At 44.4% G+C, this 20,049-nt stretch overlaps 1 protein-coding gene across 10 annotated transcripts in view; it reads right to left on the minus strand.

Moving 5' to 3' along the window:
• CADPS (calcium dependent secretion activator) overlaps positions 1-20,049 on the minus strand; it is a 212,558-nt gene that overhangs the window by 82,087 nt on the left and 110,422 nt on the right. For all 10 annotated transcript variants that reach the window (XM_086755865.1, XM_086755861.1, XM_086755864.1 and 7 more), the window contains exons 10-13: positions 17,754-17,862; positions 16,733-16,945; positions 5,783-5,919; positions 290-477 (exon numbers count right to left, since the gene is read on the minus strand). In XM_086755865.1, coding sequence (XP_086611991.1) covers positions 290-477; positions 5,783-5,919; positions 16,733-16,945; positions 17,754-17,862 — 647 coding nt within the window. The remainder of the gene's footprint in view (positions 1-289; positions 478-5,782; positions 5,920-16,732; positions 16,946-17,753; positions 17,863-20,049) is intronic.

A 20,049-nucleotide genomic window follows, 5' to 3' on the forward strand; every position in this document is an offset into this window, starting at 1 on the left:
TGACAGCCACGTGTACTTCAGCTCTATCTTGTCCAGAACTGCATCTAGCAGGTGCTTGGGTAAGAAAGTTAAAAACCCCGATTCCTGGATCCTCTACGTGCATTTTTATTGCTTACATTAAACAAGCAACGAAACAAACAAACAAACCGACTATGCCACTAGAAGCGCTGCTGCCAAACATCCGCTGTGAAAACAAATTGGGGACTGTTGTGCATTATCCAAGGAAACCTATATTTGACAAAGTCATCCCTTGCTGGCAGGGAGCCGCTAGCCGAGAAGAATTCCTTACCTGTTGCCATGAACATGTGATGCGCAAAAGGCAAAGCTGTAGTGAAGTAAGGTGGGGTCAATCATAGCTCCGTTTTCTGCGCGCTCTAGCAAATCTCTGAGGTAGCAGAGATGTCTGTGACAGCCTCTCACTCCATTACGTGCACAATACTCATCTAGCACAAAGACCTGGCCAGGACTAAACCAGCCCTGTTTAGAAATAAAGAGACTTGATTTTAAATATAAGTTATTAAATGCAAAGGCTATCAGATTCGGAGGTGTAGTTGTCAACTGTTCTAATAAAAGAAAAACAAAGCTAAGGCTACGTGAAGGAAAAAGGAGAGAGGTCACTCTTAAACAACACAGTCTGCATATCATCACCCAAACACAGCAGATATTCAGTGCAACTGTTAATAAAAACATATTATGCTACTATTAAAGGGAAATGTCATTTAAAATGCTGAACAGTTAGGCCAGTTCATGTCAGAGCCTAGCAAAAAAAAAGAAAAAAAAAGAAAAAAAAAGAAAAAAAGAAAAAAAAAAGAAAAAAAAAGAAAAAAAAAGAAAAAAAAAGAAAAAAAAGAAAAAAAAGAAAAAAAAAGAAAAAAAAAGAAAAAAAAAAGACTTACACCTTTAAGAGATGACAAAGGTTTGGTTATTTAAACAGCGTAAAACAGTAAACTCGTTTCAGGGATGGGATTGTACATTCAGCTAGGCACACTCCCCAGGAAGACTGCTCTGGGGGAGAGTATAGAGGATTACACTGAATAATGACTCCTCTTGCATCTGGCAGGTAGGAAGGTCCTGCACATGGAGGAAGGCAGCTCCGCAGTATCAGAAAGGGATGTCTCCCATTGTCCTTATTGTGTATCGCTGGCGATGCGCTCTGCCATTGCCCACCTCCTCGGCATCGAAGCAAAGGGAAGCTCTGCTTGTGAGCAGGGTCTCTTTACACGTCCAGAAACCTCAGACTATCTCTGTCTGTCGGTCCTAAGGGCTTGGTGACATACGGCTTGTGGTGCAACGTCCATGCTCCTGAGGAGGATGCCCTTCCCCGCGAGGGGATGGCTCTGGTGAACATCCCGGGACAGCAGAAACAGAGTGCGCCTCTGCCTTCGGGAAGGGCGCTAGTGAGAACAAGAATATTCTTGTAGATTGCTTTTCAAAATGCTGCAAAACCGTCAATATTTACATGGAAATTTGGGTGCTAAACAATTGCTAAGACGCAGCTCTGGAATGCATCAAGCTGCAAAATCTTTCATCGTTTAATTGAAAAGTTCCTGCAGCGGGCGGGAGAGTAGTTGAGGCAGAGCACTGCCCCTATAGGCAACTTCTTTGCCACCCCATCTGTTACCCCAAATGCTACATCTTAGAAACAACACTGCTGTGAAAGATTAAAATATATTTTCTACCACTCAGATGACACCAAATCTTTTCTAGATGCCAAAATAGCTGCTTTGAAAAGAGTTGAAGAAATATCAATTAAGAGCTCAAAGACATAGAGAAGGATTTGCTCATCCTTATTGGGCCAACTCCAAAACAGATTGAGAAAAGAATTAAAATAATGAGGGGAAAATGATAGATATAGGGAGAAGCTACAGTGCTGGGATCACTAGAAGTGCACATTTCAAAATGAAGCCACAGAACAATGCAGATGGGACGGCACCCTGGAAGGCTATTTTTCAGGGGGGGGTATATTTGCCTTCACCGCTTTTAACGGTATTTTTGTTTGCTTTTGGGTTGCTAGTATTATGCTTGATCCTGGATTTCTTTAGGTTGCCTGTTACATCCTTGGACTGTCTCTTTACCTTGCCTCTCTTCACACAAGTTTTGACAATCAGGCATGGTGAAAATATAGAAATACTGGGACTGTTCTGTGATAGAAAGATGTGTGCATTTGGTTACTGGGGTAGAAAAGCAGCTGAAATTGCTATATTCACCTAATACATAGAAAGGACTCAGTCCTCCCTGTGGGGTGAAATCTTGTCCCTACTGACACCAACGGGAAGGCTGGCACTAATTTAACTGGAGCCAGGTATCAAACCCACAGTTTGGGGTAACAGAAGTTGGAGGCTGGACCCAGCTTGCCCTGCATTGCTCCCCTGCACCAGGCTCTGAGAACTGCCTGTCCTCAGAAGGGATGGGGGTAACCAACCACTCCAGATCGCTGCCATGGCTCACTGAGGGAAAGCCTGAGCAGAAACTGAGAGGTTCAGGGATGAGCCTCACACCACAACACCTGATGAGAGCACAGGCAAGCAGACTGTGGGTGGAGAGATCCTGAGCCCAGGAGGACCAGGTGGTCTCCTTTTGCACAGCAGAGGTATGAAATAAAAATCCTGCTGCTGAATGGGGCTCCAAAGGAGCAGCAAATGCTTCTCCCCACAGCCCCAGAATAAAAAAAATCTAAAGTTTGATGAAAGGTGGTATTCAGACAAATCCCCCACATCTTCAGGCAGATCCTGGCTCTTGATTGAGATTTGCCTGGTGCCACCAGCTGACAACCAGCCAGTCTGGCAAACGCAGCTGACAGGGGTGACACAAGAGGTGCCTCACCCCAGCACAGCTACGTGTAGCCGAGTTTGGTCTCCCGGATGATCTTCAATGGCACGAGGAAACCAACAGGTGACACTAGAGGAAGGCTGTAGAGCACAGGGAGCTCCACTGACCACAGTAAACAAGCCAAACTGCATTGAGAAGAGGACTCGTGTCCCAGGCCCCAGCGGGGAGTGCAAAGGGAGCTCTGGAGCTGGGTAAAGCAAGGCTTGCTCACTGGCAATTTTTCTAATGGTAAATGCAGTTTCTGTGAAAACCAGGGTTTTGATGGAAATTTTTCACTTTTTAGTAGCTGAATTTTCTCATCTACCATACATAAAACAATTTCATTTTGGTAGCCTGCTTCATGGACCTTTTAATCTGACTCCTTCACATCATTTTAGCTAAGCTGGGCACTCTGGAAGATCACCTTTCCTCAGTACATGATGTGCTGTATTATGTGAATCCCATGAAGGGACTCAGCTGCATGAGCTGGATGCTGGCAATAGGTTGGGAAGTCTTGGAAAGGGTTGAAAGACAGTCTCAGCAATAATGTACATGTCCAAGCCAAAAGGAAAGATGACCCATGTGTGTGGGGTCCATATTAAGCTGGAAGAGCTGCATTCTCTTTCCAAAAGTCCAGAAGAGCTGTGAATGCGACTGTCCTATCAGTTTGTGGACGATGGGCAGGAGCCCTCAGCAAGCGATGCAGACAACGCTCTTCCCCTTCCCCAGCACAGTGCTCTCTGCCAGCAAACATCACTTCTGCCATAGCTCAGATTAGTCAGCCAGCCTGTTTGTTTTCATAGGATGCCTGGCTCAGCCAGCGAGTGGGCTCGCAATAGTGTTGTTTAACCTGGTTCCACGGAAAGGAGGCAACGCCGAGTTATCTTCTGTGTCAGGGTAAGCCACTGTGTCTGGGGAAGTCTTCCCTGGCACCTTCATGTCCACGTTTGAAAACAAGAAGAGGTCTGACGAGGCAAAACTCTTGCATGGGAATGTCCTGTAGGGAGAACAACAATTGCCCAGCGGCACACAGAGCAGGCTTACCACGGGCTCACAGCTCCTGCAGGCAAGCCAGCGCAGTGGTATCACCAACATCCCACAGATATATCAAGAGCAATGGGAGCTCTTTGCAGTTGAACTCAAATTTTGAGATCAGTCTGTTTTTTTACACCATAATCAGGACAAAACCATATTAAAATAAGTACAGAAGCATGTGAAATCCAAGCATAGGTGAATATAGCCCATTATTCTCTTCTTTGTAACACTCTGCAATGGGTGATTTGAAAGAAGATGGTTAATTGGTGATGCTGTGCTCTGAAGAGGCACAAATCTTGGTCTGAGGGGAGCTCCGCCACTCCAGTAGCTTCTAGCAAGGGCCTGAACATCTCAATAACAATCAGAAGTGTGGCTGGTGGGTTTCTTGAAGACAAACATTGTTAATAATTTTCAGTTATAGTCTTGCACCTCTCCATGAATTTAATTCAACGGCCACATCTCTCTCACCAGGCCCGAAACTGCGCAGAGACAAACCAGCTGCAAGCCAACCTGTCAGACATGCATGGATGGGGATGGTCTTCCTAGGGTCAGCCATGCGTGAGGAGCAGAAGCTGCATGCCAAATTCACTGCCTGCTGGAGCAAAGACCTCGATGGAGCCAGTGAGAAATCTACTGCAGGTCTGACAATGCTCCCACCAAGCCTACTTGTACCACTTGGGTAACTGTGGGTAAAGTGCACCCTGCAGCCTTCCCCCACCCCATCCTTACCTCAGGGGACGTCCACAACCGTTCCTCCTAGCCCTGCCTCTCATCAGGAAGGTGGCAACTCCCTACTGCTAATGGCATTTACTGGATCTTAGCCTTTCTGAAGAGATCAGCCCTTGCATGCGGTGCAAGGAGCGGAGCTGGTGAGAGAAGCACCATGGTGGAGGGGGATGTGGAGGACGGGACTTGAGACCGACAGCCTTACTGCCAACTGCTCCGCTGTGTTCCCAGGTTGCTGCTTTTAACAGCAAGCCACTTGAGAGCCCCAGCTCTTGGGACTGCACAGCTGGCAAAAGGTGAAGGCTATTGGCATGGGACAGTCCTTCTGCCAAAGAAGGCCATGATGAGAACCCAGTGTGGATGTTTCTATGCAACATGAGGAGGGCAGCAGGTCAGGATCTGTCCCATGCCACGTTCAGGACAGGATCTGCATTTCAGGCCCCTCTAGAAAGCCTTCATCCTGTTGTTTTCTCAAAACCTACAAGCCTCTTTGTCCTCCCCACCAAAACCATTAAAAATTAATTATTCAAATCGTATTGTTAAAGGTTATTTCTCATTTAAATCCTCACACTACCTAAGAGCCCTCAAGCACTGCGCCCCAGCCAAAGGCTACAACCTGTCCTGGGGCATCTCAGTGCCACTGTCCTACAGACCATATTACACCACAGTGGGCTGAGAGCTGCTACCTGTGCTCACGAGAGTAATCAGGATGGGTGTGCGACTGCGTGAGCATGGAGAGACTGCAGCATGACTGCAGTTATCCACCTAGTCCCATCTGTTACCTGCTTGGGATGCCTGCTCGTAAAGAGACACGAAGCTGGGCCACAGTTACTCCTGGTGGGACTTCACTGACATGGGAGGTGGTACCAGACGGTCATCTCTCCCCTGTTCTTTCATCCAGAAGACTCTGGAAGGCAGTGCGGGAGACTGCAAAACACTGCTCTCTACTTCACATCCCCACACTGGCGTTTGTCTTTGCAGGAAGAAACATTTTAAGCATTGCAAACAGAAATGATAAAGACAGTGCAACTGGAGAAGAACAGCAGTCAGTTCACTCAGGTAGCCTCTCAAAAGAAAACACCTCTGGGCCAGATTCAAACCTGGTGTAAACAGAAGTCAATCTTCCAGCAACAGGGGGATTAGCCCCCACTCGCACTAGCTTTGACTTTGCTGCTTGATGTTTATATCACTAGAGACCAAAGAATATACTTGCCAGACAAGAATAGGAATCATTAAGTCTGTGGTCCAAAGTGAGGCGCTGAACCATCTCAAAGAGTGAAGCGTGGTCAAAGTTACAGGGATTGGAAGAGATAAATTCATCCATGCCATGCTTTTGAGCTCTATCTGCATCTGTTCATTTATACATATAGAGAAAGACACCATTTAGAGAGATATAAGACATTTTAGTTGACAAATACAACAGAAAAAAATATACAGTATGAAGCATGAAAGCTGAATATCTCTGCTTCCCTCCATTGCCATTAACTTTTCTCTTGGCAGGCTACACAGTACACTTCTCACCTCCCATTGTCAACTTGCATCAGGTATAGACTCTCTTATTGCATTTAGGTAAAAGATTTTAGAACCAACATCTTGTCAAGTGCTCATTATAGTGCATTTATTCTGTACTTAAAACCAGAACACAAACCCAAGAACTTACTCTGTATCTTACAATACGCTATGAGTTAACAGAATTTTGGCTCATGTAAATTAGCTCCTATTTAGATAGTTGCAGTTAATTATAATAGATTCTGCCATTCTAATGAAGTTACAGCCGTAGCATTTTTCTCTACATGTACTAGGTTTTCTAGGTATCGGACCAGTTACGTTGTTCTTTATCCAAATGCCAATGTTTGTCTCCCCATGGCAATTTTTTTTTTTTTCTTAATGACAACTTTAAATGCTACCTCACCGAAATAAAAAGATGCTCTTTTAAGCATCGCTAAGAAGTTGAATTGACATGTAGTTTGTTGTCACTGAGGCAGGAACCCGATAGTGTGCCGGAGCTGCCAGTCATCCCGATGGAGGGACTGCATTTCCCCTGTCTGGATTACAAGCTGCCATTTTTGGGTGAATTAACAGCCTCAACGTATTCACACTTCTCTGCTTTGGGTGACGTTTACGGGCACTAACTCCTAGGGGCTAATTAATTAATCTCAACATGGTTAACTAAAAATACACCGAATTCAGCAGTTGAAATGAAGCCGACCAAGCCGGCCTGGGTGCGGCCAGCCAGGACCCCGCTGGGAGCAGGCTTTGTTCTACCAGCGGCCGGGGAATTAAAGGACACCTTTCACTCGGTTTTGTCCGTGCTCAGCTTCCTACTATATGGGTTCTTGCCAAATCCTTGACAAAGAGAATAGGATTTAAATCCTTCCCCTGTTTATAGCCTCCTAGGGGAACTGGGTGGCCTCGAAACAATGTGGCTGAAAGGACACAAAAATGCAGTTTTCCGCAACAGTCGTATATGGTAACTGTATTTGTTTTAAAACAAAATCCCTCTTTACCAGAAAAAAAAAACAAAAATCCAGAATTAAAAACAAATTTAAAAGAATAAAAGGAGCTGTAAATGATAATGAGACAGTGTTCTTTTATGCATGTTTTACTATTTAATATTAAGCTGTGAAGGATGGCATGTCTTCCTAACTATGTCATTCATATCTGTGCTCTCAGATATCACTGATCATTGGAAGCAATCTTTACATTTTCTGTATAGTCTGTCATCAGCTATATACAAACTATATAAATACTATCACCCATTGGAAAGAAATCAGAAAGAAATTAAAACTTGTAACATTTCAATTAGCTGTGAGCAATACTTAATTCACCAGTAGCTGGCAATTTTCCTCTTTAAAACTCTGCTGAATAAACACTGATTTTTTTCCTACAGCTGTTTAATTTTTGAGGGTCCGCTACCCTGTTTTGCTCCATGTGCTGGGTCCTGCTGCCTCCTCCCCCCAGTCACAAATCTCCCCTCCGCTGCCAGCTCTGCGCATTCAGCATGGGGACAGAAGCAGCCATCGTCGGTACCGAGGGACATGGCAGCGTAAGGACTGGCTCAGGATACGGGGACAACCTCCCTGAGGAGCACATCGCCTCCACAGCACCTCTTCTGCAACCCGGGGCACGGGATGTGAAGCCCACCCAGCCCTGGGGCTCACAGCATGGACTGGCTCCTCTCCGTTTTGATAGCTTTCGGCCCCATCGTCTCTGTCCCTTTGGGCCAAGATCTATTTGATGGAGTTCACTCCCCAAGAGTTTGTATATGTTGCTTTCAATTCCAGCCCTAGTGCCCGCAAAATGTTTGAACAGATATTATCAGACTATTTTTAATGGCTTGCTTCTCTGCCTAGCTTCTCTGAGTTGACTGCAAGCTGACAAATTGGCTGGAGGCTTTCATTTGCCAGCTTTGCTCAGAGATTTTATTACTTTTCAATTAGGAGCCCTGATACACTGTCAATGCTCCTGCTCAGCCACCGAGGCTCTGAGCTGAGTAAATCAGCTGGAAATTTGAAGAGTCCTCTAGCCCTTTAGCTGGCGAACCTTTTTGAGCAGATGTGCTAGAAAGCATGCTTGAAATAAACATTTTTTTCCCTCCAAATAAGCTTTTCCTCACTTTATGTTCTCTGCACAAGGTGGGCACAGAGCGGACCTTCGGCTGGTGTGAACCAACTGAAGCTCCGCTGGCTTCCATGGAGCTGAGGGTCTGTCCTGGGCTTTTTAAGCTCTCCCTGCCCAAGGCAAGAGCACAGACAGTTCCCTGCCAAGCGTGAGAACAGACATGCTGATTAAGTGGCCTTCGCAACTGTCCATACTCAGGGGCAATTTTCCTTTCATTAATCACTTGGAAGCCACACCTTACTGAGCATCCTCTGGAGTGCCTGCTCGAAAGCCCATTTGCCCCAAATCTCCCCATCTCGGAACAACTGCCCGAACAGAGAGGCATCAGGCATGGCACTGCAGGAGCTCAAGTGACCGAAAAAGTACGAGCCACATGGCTTCTGCTGGGTCAGTAGTTTAAAATGTGGTTTTCTGCCAAGGGAAGGAAGGTGACCGGCTGCAGCTCTCCCTGCAGCAGCCCAGCTCTGCCGTTCCAGCGCGAGGAAACCGTTTGGCATCGGCTGAGCTGCGGAGCTGTGTGGGCGCACATCGCCAACCCAGGGCATGGTGCAAACTGGAGATGTCTCTGGAGAATGGTAATACACACATGTGTCTCTCAAATGGCATATCTGCTCTGGGCTAGATGCTCAAAATTCTTAAGAATAACCAGGAGCAGGTTAAAAAGGACAACCCTACACTAAACTTACCTTCCCTTAATTAATTGTTAGAAAACAAACACACCATGCAACTTGCAACTTATTTTTGCATCTTGATTTTTCCAATGGAGTTGCTTTTGAAAATGAAATTTAGGAATCAAATTATACCAAACGCATTAAACTTCCTAGGCGATACAAAAAAGAAAAGGATAGATCTAAATACATTGTTTCTCCGCTCCAGACAGCCGATCTGAGATTTAAAATAATGCTGACATCTGCAAATGAAGTAAGTTTTATATATAACCTATCCTCTTTCAAAATGGCTCATACAGTTTGAATGAGATTTTAAACAAACTGCAAAACAAGAACAGCTAATATTCACACCCAGACTGTACAGTTTATTTGCAAGTGCTTTAAATTAATTGTTTCAGCCAAATACGGCTGCTTTTTTGACCCTGCTCTGTTATTCTAGCTAAAAAGAAAGGAGAAACCAAAGAAAGAAAGTTATATGATGCTCCAGTAATTTACAATCCCTTCCCAAGGTGCTGTGCCAAGCTCGCCGGTGCTTCTTTGTTCGAGGCCCCAGCCAAAATGCGGCTGCGGGCCCACAAAAGTTATCTTACATATTTAGACAAGCTGCACACAACGGCAGCTGAAAGGTGTTCGCTGGTGGTCTCAGAAGGGAGGCTGCCAGCGGAGGTAAATTGGCAGCACAGGCTCCACAAACCTTTCTTCTGGAAAACTGCAGACTCTGGCCTTTTATATTACACTTGGTCACTGACATTTCAGTCTTTTTAAAATACTGGTGGGTTTATTTTGTCCCATTTTTATCCAGTTTGCATTTTATACTGACTCCACTAACTAGCCCCCTGTCACACACACACTCCCTGCAAGTGTTTGAAATCAGAGTCTTAAAAATCTGCCAGTGTCAGGAACACAAAGATTTAAAAACAACAACAATAATCACGAAAACCAAAGGACTGTCCCACCATTTGGTCCTCTGAGGGCTGCACTTCTCTCTATCTAACTGTTATTTGAAAAGGAAGAGACAAAACATTCAAATCTCTCATTCTTTTTTAAAAATATATTTCCCTGCCCTCTGCATTTCTTTTGCTCCAGCAATAATTTTGGCAGATTTTGCTCTGAAAGCAGTGAAGTTAATAGTGGGGGACAAGCTCCATAAAAGAATTCTTGTTATAAAAGGCTTTAGGTAGCCATTTTATTGTAAGAATTTCTTACTCCAGATTTAATTCTTTTCGTTAATGAGTGACTTTGTTTTAGTACCAAAGGCAACTGAACATCCAGTAAATTTTACAACACGTTTGCTTATTAAAAAAAAACAACCAACAAACAAAAAAACCCAAACAACTGTAAATTAAAAGGTGACTTTGTATCTTACTCATCTGGAAAATGTGTGCTTGTCATATCTGCTTGACATTACAAGAATGAAGATGTGGTTTGGACAGTAACAAACAATGACACTAGTCAACCTCATCAGGAGACATGAAATAAAGGAATGACAATGATTGATGGCAGCTATTCATTTACAGATATTTCCAGAAGAGTCTTTGCCAGCCTGGCTGGGCAAAGTGGGAGAAGTTTTCCATCCCGCCCGGTGCTCACTGGCAATGCACCACAGCGTCCGGTGACGGTGAGCCCACCGCAACCTGCCGCGTGCTCGGAGGGGCGGTGGGGTCCCCTCCTGCTCTCACCACCGACGCGGAGCTAAGGGACACGCTTGGGCTGCGACTCGTCAAAGAAATACCCAGGGGAAGTGCCTGGAAACCTCGTTTTGTTCATCCGTGTGGAGCGAGAGGCTTTGCTAGCAAATACCGGTGTTCTGGGAAGGTGAAAAAACCCTCCCTGTACCAGGACTTAAAATGCCAGGCTGTTTGTGAGCGAGCCGCTGGCAGTGCCGGCTGGTGACTTACCAAGTCCCCTCCTCGCCGTGCACTCCGGCATTGCCACCCCTGAAAAGTGATGTGCGTGCGCGTGTGCCTGCCTGTGGGGCTCTGCAAACCTCCTCCTTGCTCCGCGCCGCGGCTGCGGCAGCAGGCTGAACTCGCCCCGCCGCTGGATGGCTAAGAGCCCTTTGTTTTTTCTTCATCTTATTCCACCTTAGAAGATAGCTTCTAATTTAATTGGCTGTTTATTCCTGTGGTTTATGGCTTTCCCCCTGCTGCAAACAAATTCTTTTCTGCTCGAGTTACAATTGTAATAAACAATTATGAATGCTCCTGTAAATCACCAGACACACTAGGCACTAAATTGAAATCTAACTCATCTTATGTTTGGTAGTTAATTGAATAAGAATTTGTAGTATGCACTTACATAATTCCTTGCGTGGCAACTTAAAAATACAGTTTTAGAACAGCTATTTATAATGCAAAGCATTGTTTCACAGCATCTTTATAACTATTTAAAAATAATTTGAATTGGATGACTGCGGAAACCTATGAATTTGTATTTCATAAGTTAGAGTCCCATGCTTCTTAAAGCACGTAGAAGTGATTTACAGGCTAGTTTTAAATTCATGCAAGTTATGTGAGAACTGAATTAACATTTTAATTCTGCAATTCTGCATTCCTGCAATGAAGCATCTGCAAGTTGACAATACAGAAGACACAGCAGCGTTCTCATGATATCTCTAACTATCTAAAAAAAATAAAGCAATTAAAGCACAAAACTAATAATCTAATAGGATAGCAATGCATTGTAGTGCAAACACATGTAATGTTGCCAGACCCAAGTTCATTCATTCATTCACTCTTTCTTTCTTTCAAAGTGGCAAAAATCTGTATTTCCGTCAAATTAATTTTTTTTTTTTTTTTTTTGGTAAAGTCTGATAAGAATCCTCTTTGGAAATCCAAACATTTAGAAAACAAAAAGAAAAGAAAGAAAAAAGAAAGTGTGTCTGCTGAGAAGGAATTCTGCCTGCTACCCAGGGATATATTTATACACACACACACATACTCTCACACAGGAAAAAAAAAAAAAAAAAAAGAAAAGAGAAACAAAAGGAGGAAGAAGGGAAAAAAAAAAAAAGAGTCTTGTTTGATGGCCAGGAGGGATGACACCGCCTGTTCCTTCTCATAATTGCATTCAGATACTCTGGATACATATTTGCTAGCTCTCATGACCCACTGATGCTGTTCCCTCCTAAGGAAAGCAGGCACTCACCAGGTATTAGAGAAGCAGCTTTTCACACCAGTAAGGGATTTGTACAGAGACCAAGGAGAAGCTCTTTTACAGCACAAGTTTGTGCTTTTCTCTTTTTCAAAGTAGGTATTCCAGGGGGAAAAGGTAACATAAAAATTCCCCTGGCTTATTCTTTGGGAAGCATTACTTTGCTGATTGAGACCCACGCTAAAACATTAATTTACCATAATTCGGAGGAACAGCAGCACCCCTCCATGAGTAATGTACTTAAGTCGGAGTGGGTCAGCATCTCCAAACCTGGGGTAACGCAGAGAGCTGCCACTTGCTGCCGAAGTCATCCCCTACCGAGCTTACGGGAGAGGGAACTATCAAACCTCGATGACTCGGGCTCGTTTTCACAAGGCATGTGCGGAGGATTTTTTTGGGGGGGCTTCTGTGGAGTCCTGCACCTTGTCTAGGTCTCTCGGGGTCTCCTGTCCTACCTTGCTACGCTTTGAGGTGTCCACGGTTATAGCCCCGCACGCCGGTGCGCTGCACCAAGCTAATCATCGGCACGGAGAGAAAGGATATTGTCAGAGTGCAAAATGATCTGTTCTCAGGCAGGAAGCAGTCAACTAGATGTAAATTCCATGAAACAAAAGAAGGTATTACTTACAGTTTTTATTGTGATGTTAATTAATATTTACATCTTGGAATGAAAAATAGAAATGTTAATGATTGGCTTTACTAAGAGGATCGCTTGATGCCAATGTGAAAGCCAGGGAGAGAAGGCAATTATGCAAACATCACATGCATCCTCATTTCAGTATGGAAACTTACATTTCAAACCTCAATTCAGGAAAATAACATGGAAAGTTTGTACTACAAAATCTAAACATGAGAAAGATTTAAGAGGAAAAAAAAAAAAAGCACATTGCATATGTCAGATAATCTAGTCTGATTATCTGAGCTGTGCTAGCTACAGGGAAGCACTTACCCTTGAGTCCAGCTAGAAGTTAGCAGGGTAAGAAGGAACAAACCAGAATAACATAAAGACTAGCAACAAGGCTCAGGAAAGCAGACAGGAGCCCTAACCTAGCAGCTAAATATTTGGGTTCAAGCAAAGAATGAAAAAGAAACTTAAAGGAAATCAAACCAACCAAAAAAAAACCAAAACAACCCACTTACAGCTGAAAATTTCTTAAGCAGCTCAATAAACCTTGCTACGTATTATGAGGGAACAAATAATTACAAATTCTCAAAACAACCAACTCTTTGTATATGGTGTGATTAACAGTCATTAAATATAAACAGACATTAAAAACCAAAATATAAGCACAAGTGATACGTAAAACAAGTACGGACCAATCTTTCATGGTAAAAATAAAAGAGTTTTGAAAAACATGAACGTTGAGCATGTTTGGGAATTTCGTTTGATGCATCACTAACACAGAACGAACAAAGACTGGCGCTTTCAGACAAGTGACCACTTTTATGAAGCTTAAATATCGCCAAAAGGTGTAGTATGTATTGGCAGCATTATTGACTATAATACTGTGCATGACTTCAACAGTAAACAAGAACAGTTTTGGGTTTTTTTCTTTCATAATGCAAACACTGGAGAAAAGCACAGCTTTGCGTGAATGGAGTTTTTCTTTTAAATTGTAGCAAAATAAAAAAAGCAAAACTTTTCACTCTAACAGGTATTGTTCACCCACATAAAAGGGACTGTAGAGTCATACAAAAATTAATGAATAGCAGGATCTATTTTTTTCAGTACTTAAATTGCAAATAAAATAAACTCCACCCTGGTTCAGAGCTGTCTGTTTCATTCCAAATCAAGGGCTGCTGTCGAACTGCAGACGAGAATTCGAGTGCTGCTTGAAGTTTGTGTTGACTAAGTCAAAAAGAGGTGGGAACCAAATGAATTCACTATTTCTCCCAAGTTTCCCCAAAAGCAAAATATGTTCTTCTCAAGTTTCTGCTGAACAGACAGCTCCATCCCAGGAGTGGAGGGCTGGAATTTCTCTGCATGTGCATGCATGCGCGTGTGCCATCTCGGACCACTACAATATGAAAGCTGTAACAACAGTTACTCGTCAAATGGCTTAACATTTACTTCTTTGCATACCCTTATTCACCACAGCCTCTAATAAGCACAAAAAATATGACAGCTATAAAGATAAATATACAAGAATAAAATGTCTCGCAGAAGTCCTTACCTTTCTGCAGGCAAAAAAAACCCCAAACAAAACAAAACCAAAAAACTCAAGCAAAAAAAAAACCCAATAACAAACCAAGACCCTGTAAAAAATGCAATACTTGATATGTTTGAATTTCAAGGCTGAAGGAGCTGAGATACGTATTTGTGCATTTAAGACTCCCGATAAGCCATCATGTGCGGCATGCATGACTCACTTCTGCTTCTGATTATTTAACTGCTGTGCCCAATGACTTCTGCAACGAGCATTGCCATGTACAAACGCTGAAATATGAAAAATGAGTAGGCCTTGTTGTTGAGATGATGGTGTGCTATGGCATGCTGCCCTCCTCCTCTTGTAGCACGAAGGCCCAGTGCACAAAAAGCTTTCTGAGGGATCTAGATCCAAGGGAGGAGGAGGAAGGAAGACTGAGGACAAAACACACTAGCCCAGAGGAGGCTGAATTAGCAAGACTATCATAATCAGATTGAGGAGTCAAACGGTTTCCCCCTTCCATGCTTTGGCACAACATAGCCAAAAGGGTTTCCTGGTGCCTGCAGCAAAAAGGGGAAGCCTGAAGTCGACCAGCTTATGGGGAAAACGCATTGTGGATGGAAAGAGGGTGGTGGCATAGAAAAAGCCAAATGAACCAGATTTGGAGCGGGTGTCAGCGTGAGAACAAGTGAGAGAAACTGAGGTCAGGTCCTGACCCTCTCAGATGCCCTGGAGCTGTTTTCACCAGCAGCAAGGATGAGCAATCCCTGCCTCCTGGCAGGCAAGTGAGATGGAAAAAGCAAGGTCAAACCTGTGGCGTTTCTACAGCTTTGAGCACAGCGAGGCTGATACAGGTCTGCAGGACCACAAGCAGCACAAGTCTCCGGTGGACGTGCTGGGCTGTGGTTAGGTGCAGAGAGGACTCCTGGGCTCAGTCACCAACTTCGCTGCTCCCTGGCAAGGACCGAGTTTGATATTCTCTTGCTGTCCTTGTCCTAATCTGCAGGGATCATGCTGGCACGAGGAGTGCATCCTCTTTGCACCAGCCACACAGCTAGGAGCATCCTTCAGCATCGCTTGTTAGGAGAGGGAGCCACAAGCAGCATCTCTCTGCTGCTCTCCCTTCCCACACTTTGAAGGCTTTTAGCATGTAGAAGGACCTGTGCCTGCTACATCCAAAAACCTGGACAGAATGACATACAACCCCTGGGAGTGCTCTCAGGTCAGCACGACTCAGCCAGGTCTAGAGGCTAAACACAGCCAGTACATTTCCCACTTGCGAGAGCCCAATTCCTACCTCCCATTTTGGCTTTCTGAGAGGCATCCTTCCTCCCCGACCCCAGCACTTCACACCTTGCACCCCCAAAGCCAGTGACCTGACTGGGATGAACATGATGAGGGTCACCAAAATGAAAATACTGACTACATGTTTACCACGCTGCATCATGCTACGTCCTCACTGACAGCAGCAGCAATGGAAGGCTGAAGGGAGTCCAAAATATGCAGGCATGTGGAGGATTTGAAAAAAAGAAAAAAAAAGGAAAAAAAAAAAAGCTGCAAGTAGAGGTCTTCAGCTGTAACATTGATGGCACAGGTGTATGTCTTGCATTGTTACTTTCTATAAATACTGACATGAAGAAGTTAAACCAATATAAAAGAAAGTCAAATTATATTGTTAAGCAAGGGGTAGATTTTCTGAGTTCCTTAGAACACACTATTCCATAACAGCTTTAAACAGACTATTTTAAATGTTAAAATCTGATTTAATTGGAAGAATTTGCTAATATGTATCACTTTTCCTTATTTTACTTATATTTAATGATACTAATTCTTAAATTTTGCTGAAACCAGTAAGAACTGCTATATGTTACATAACAAAAGGGCTCCAGACGTGTGATCGAGACCTTCAAGAAAAATGAACGAGGAGACATTTGTCTGGTTTATAATCAAATTACATTTGCAAGACAAAAGAAATTGCTCTAAATTTCAAATTAAGCAAACTGGGTATAACTGCACAGGACATGCAGCATAGCTACGACTTAAAAGATGATTGCTTTAAATTCACATCTAACTGGCCTGCAAAGCAACCTGTTAAAAATACCATATGTTTTCCTACAGTTGAATATTCAACAGGAGACCTCTTTTTGTGTGTGCATTTCATACTTGCAAGATTTGCACCTGTAGTTCTGAGCACGTGACGCATTTGACAGACAGCTAATGGCGCTAATGAATTGCTCTGATCTGGGTGTGCAGTTTATTGTGTGTGGATAAAATGCGCGGCTGCAGAAAGCAAGCTGGGTCTCAGGCTCTTGGATCCCAGTCTCTCCTCCATCAAGTATTGCACTTTAAAATACTCATTGACAAGTCTCCCAAGGAATTTTGTTTCTTGGGTTTGGTTGTGCTAAACACACAAGTTAACTGCTTCTGGATTCACTGATGTAAAAAGCAGCTTAATGATAATGGAAAGAAATTCATTTTGGAGTCAGAAACATGTATGCAAATACTGATTTACATCAGTGCAGAAAAACCTTTCCATCAAAGACTTCTGCTCTCTAGGAGAACTTATTTACTTACAAAATTGAGAGATTGGGGCGTCTAGCTGGGGTACATTTCCTCCTTTAGCATTCAGCTTTTGCACTTGGGTAGGTGGCACAGGTTTGTGAGACTGGCCGGTGGCTCGGTACATGGCTTGGACCCACAGGATACGGTCCTGCTCATCGTCACTTGCAAAAATCACTGTATCTCCTTCCTTCACAGCGTTGAAGAATGCTCTGCCACCCTCCAAACCTGGCAGGAGAGGAAGCGACAACGGAGTTTTGCAGACTTTGAGGCTGGCCAGGGGATCTCTCCTAGCTTCCCACTCCACCGCCACCCCAGGTGTCCGCAGTCAGCCCCGCACCGCCCCCAGTTCCTGGCTGAGCTCAGTACCCTCCCCTGCACCAAACTCACCTGTGAGAGAGTCTGCAAGGTAGCACCCTGCACCGTGATTACTAAAACATGCTCCTACACACCCAGATTAACTGCTTTTCTCACCTACAGCCCCATCAGTGAAGGTCCTGTATGGATTGCACCGCTGGAGCCCCATTAAAAATTAGTTTTGAGGGGATGGAGTGGGAGGTTTCCCATTAGAGTAAGCACATCAGTGCTCACGCTGCACAAAACGTGCTTGGGTGACGTGCTTACTTCTGTCTTTGCCCTGATTCGGCACCCATCTTCCCATCTCCCTAACATCAGAATCAACGTTTTATTTAGAGAATATAATTTGAAGGTACACGTTAGGATCATTACCAGATTTGAACATTCAGTTCACAATCAAATTTTATTGGGATTTAGGCATCTAATTCACTTAGGCTCCCCAGAGAAGGTGAGTCTTTCCCTGCTCTAGTGCAACTCCTAGCTCAGTTCCTTAGATCTATTTATAGTAAAGTCACGCATAACTAATGATCAGTATAAACACAAACATATTTAAAATAATGCTGATCACAGTTCAGCTGCAAGCAGGGGGAGAGAGAGAGAGGATTCCCGTTTGGGAGCCGTACGCAGCGTAGGGGCATGAGCACCCGCGGGCGCAGCAGCAAGCTGTCGGCCCCCGTACCTGGCTGCGGGTCGGTGTAGTCCACAGTGTATCCGTCAAGCTGGAGCAGCTCCTGAGGTTCAGCTTTTTTCTCCCGGTAGCTGCACATAGCAAATGTGTATTGACTAACCTGAAGAAAACCACAAAGCTAAGATGGCACCGGGTGATCACGACAAGGCAATCCAACGCGTTTACAAATGCTTTACGCTGATGGCATGTTTACAGGGACAGAGGGTGGTGGGGTAATTTTGACAGTCATTGCCCTTATGAGACAGACTAAAGTTTTTACCAGGCTTTTACAAATCTCTCTCCCAACGCACCCTGCTGTGGCAGGCATCTAATTCTCCGCATCGCTACATACAGCGGTTTAATTTCCTCGAAAAGAGGAAGCTCCATGCTTTAAAAACCCTCTATCATTCATCCCCAGACAAGTGCAAGAGTGACACCCTGTCACAAACAATGTGAGCTAAATTGCTAGGTGCCAGTCATATTAAAGCAATCTTAAGATCCCACTGATCTCGGCAGTTGTTGTCATCAGTGCTGTAAATGGCAGCTCTCACTCCTCTGAGGTACCATCTGCATGACACGATACATTCAATGTCAAGCTCTTGACGGAAGCCGACTCAGCTGCGGGGGCTCTGCCAGGCTCCCGAATCGCCTTTAGGAGGCCATCAGGCCGCATCAAGACCCCGCGCGTACTCGGCGTGCTGCAATCTGGATGGTCGGCGAGAAGCTCAACCAGGGAGGAGAGGAGAGGAGAGGATTCTCCGCACCCCAGGCTAGGAACTCACGGGGAAATTTACTGTCAAATGATTTCAAATGACTTTGTTAAGGTTGTGTCACATCCTGGACGCCTGACGTAATTTTATTAGTCTGGACATTTTCTTGACCTCTGGAGGAAACTTTAAAACTCTAGTGGGTGGCAATGGATCGTGCTCGTCATTTTTCGGAAGTCGGGAGAGATCCTGAAAGACAGGCAAGCGGCTGGGCTGGGGCATTTTCCCTACAAACTCCAGACAAATCGCTTGGCTACAAATACACAGCAGCACCTATTTTGGTGGCATCTATTGCTAATAAAATGTCATTTATTGAAGTCGGGGACACGTCTATTGGCATAGCCTCATCTCCCAGCCGGCGCTCGGTTTATTGCTGCCCTCTGCGGGCTTCTGCTCGCTGCCAGCCTGCTCTCAGCAGCCCTGCCTTCCTCCAGGAACAGCTCCAAAAGCCACCTAAGAATAAACCCTATCATTAACACATTTGTGGGAGTAAGACTAAAAGCGATGCTTTAAGCATCTTGCATCCTCCTTAAAACTACCAGAGCTGACGAAAGATTGACAAGTAACAGACCAATAGCAGGAGCACACCAGTGCATATTCTATGCTATGAACTTTGAATGCATACCATCGTACCGGCAACACAAAAATTAAAAAGATTAACACGAAGAAATCTAAAAATAACCTGGTGCCCCACCGCACAATATTCAGAGGACTCCTGCAGTGTTCATTCAGTCACACTCGCAGAATATTGCTGCCATCTCCTGGAGAAACTCTTGAATGTGCTGGATTTATCGTAACATCCCAGAGATTTCATCTAAGTACTGAGAATTTGATTTCTCCGTGTTAGACAGCCTTAACTTCAGGGACTGAGTGATAAATTTAATTCCTTAAGTGAGTCAGTCCTAAACTATGCTGACATTGATTGAAAACATTAATAGAACTATTTTTTTTTTTTCCTCTCGTGTACACGCTGCGGCAACAGGTAAAATTCATTCAGTAGTTCAGTTTCTTCTTCTCTGACCCCAGACATGAGGTCTGAATTTCTTCTTCTTCTTCATGTACAAATAATTCCTCTCATATTTCACCTAGAAAACATTCCTCATCCTATCAATAAGCCAACCATGTCAACGCAACAGTAATGCATGGAACCACATGCAGGCATTTCAGAGCTTATACCTCTTGTGTTAAAAGTTATAAAAGATCAGACGTAGACAGGAGCCTCTGGTGGAGCCATCCTGGGACAGAGGCAAAGCAAACTGGTTTCTCCTGTTAGCACTCACATTGTTTCCTTGGAAGAAGCTGCTCTACATCATTATTAGAAGAGACCTCCAAGGGAAGCTTACAGGTGGGTCTACAACGTGCGATGAGCCAGGGCTCTTCTGGGTTCTCTACTCACACACAGCTCAACTGCGAAGCCCAAGCTCAGGAATGCCCAGGAGCCTGCTGGCAGGAGGCAGGCTAGGATCGGCCTGGAGGGAGGAGACAGCTATCGATGGCCTCTGGAAAAGGTGCCAACCGTGCCATGCAGAGTGCCTGCACCT

Source organism: Chlamydotis macqueenii, chromosome 10 (genome assembly GCF_036417535.1).
Source record: "Chlamydotis macqueenii isolate bChlMac1 chromosome 10, bChlMac1.mat, whole genome shotgun sequence".
Taxonomy (NCBI): Eukaryota; Metazoa; Chordata; class Aves; order Otidiformes; family Otididae; genus Chlamydotis; species Chlamydotis macqueenii.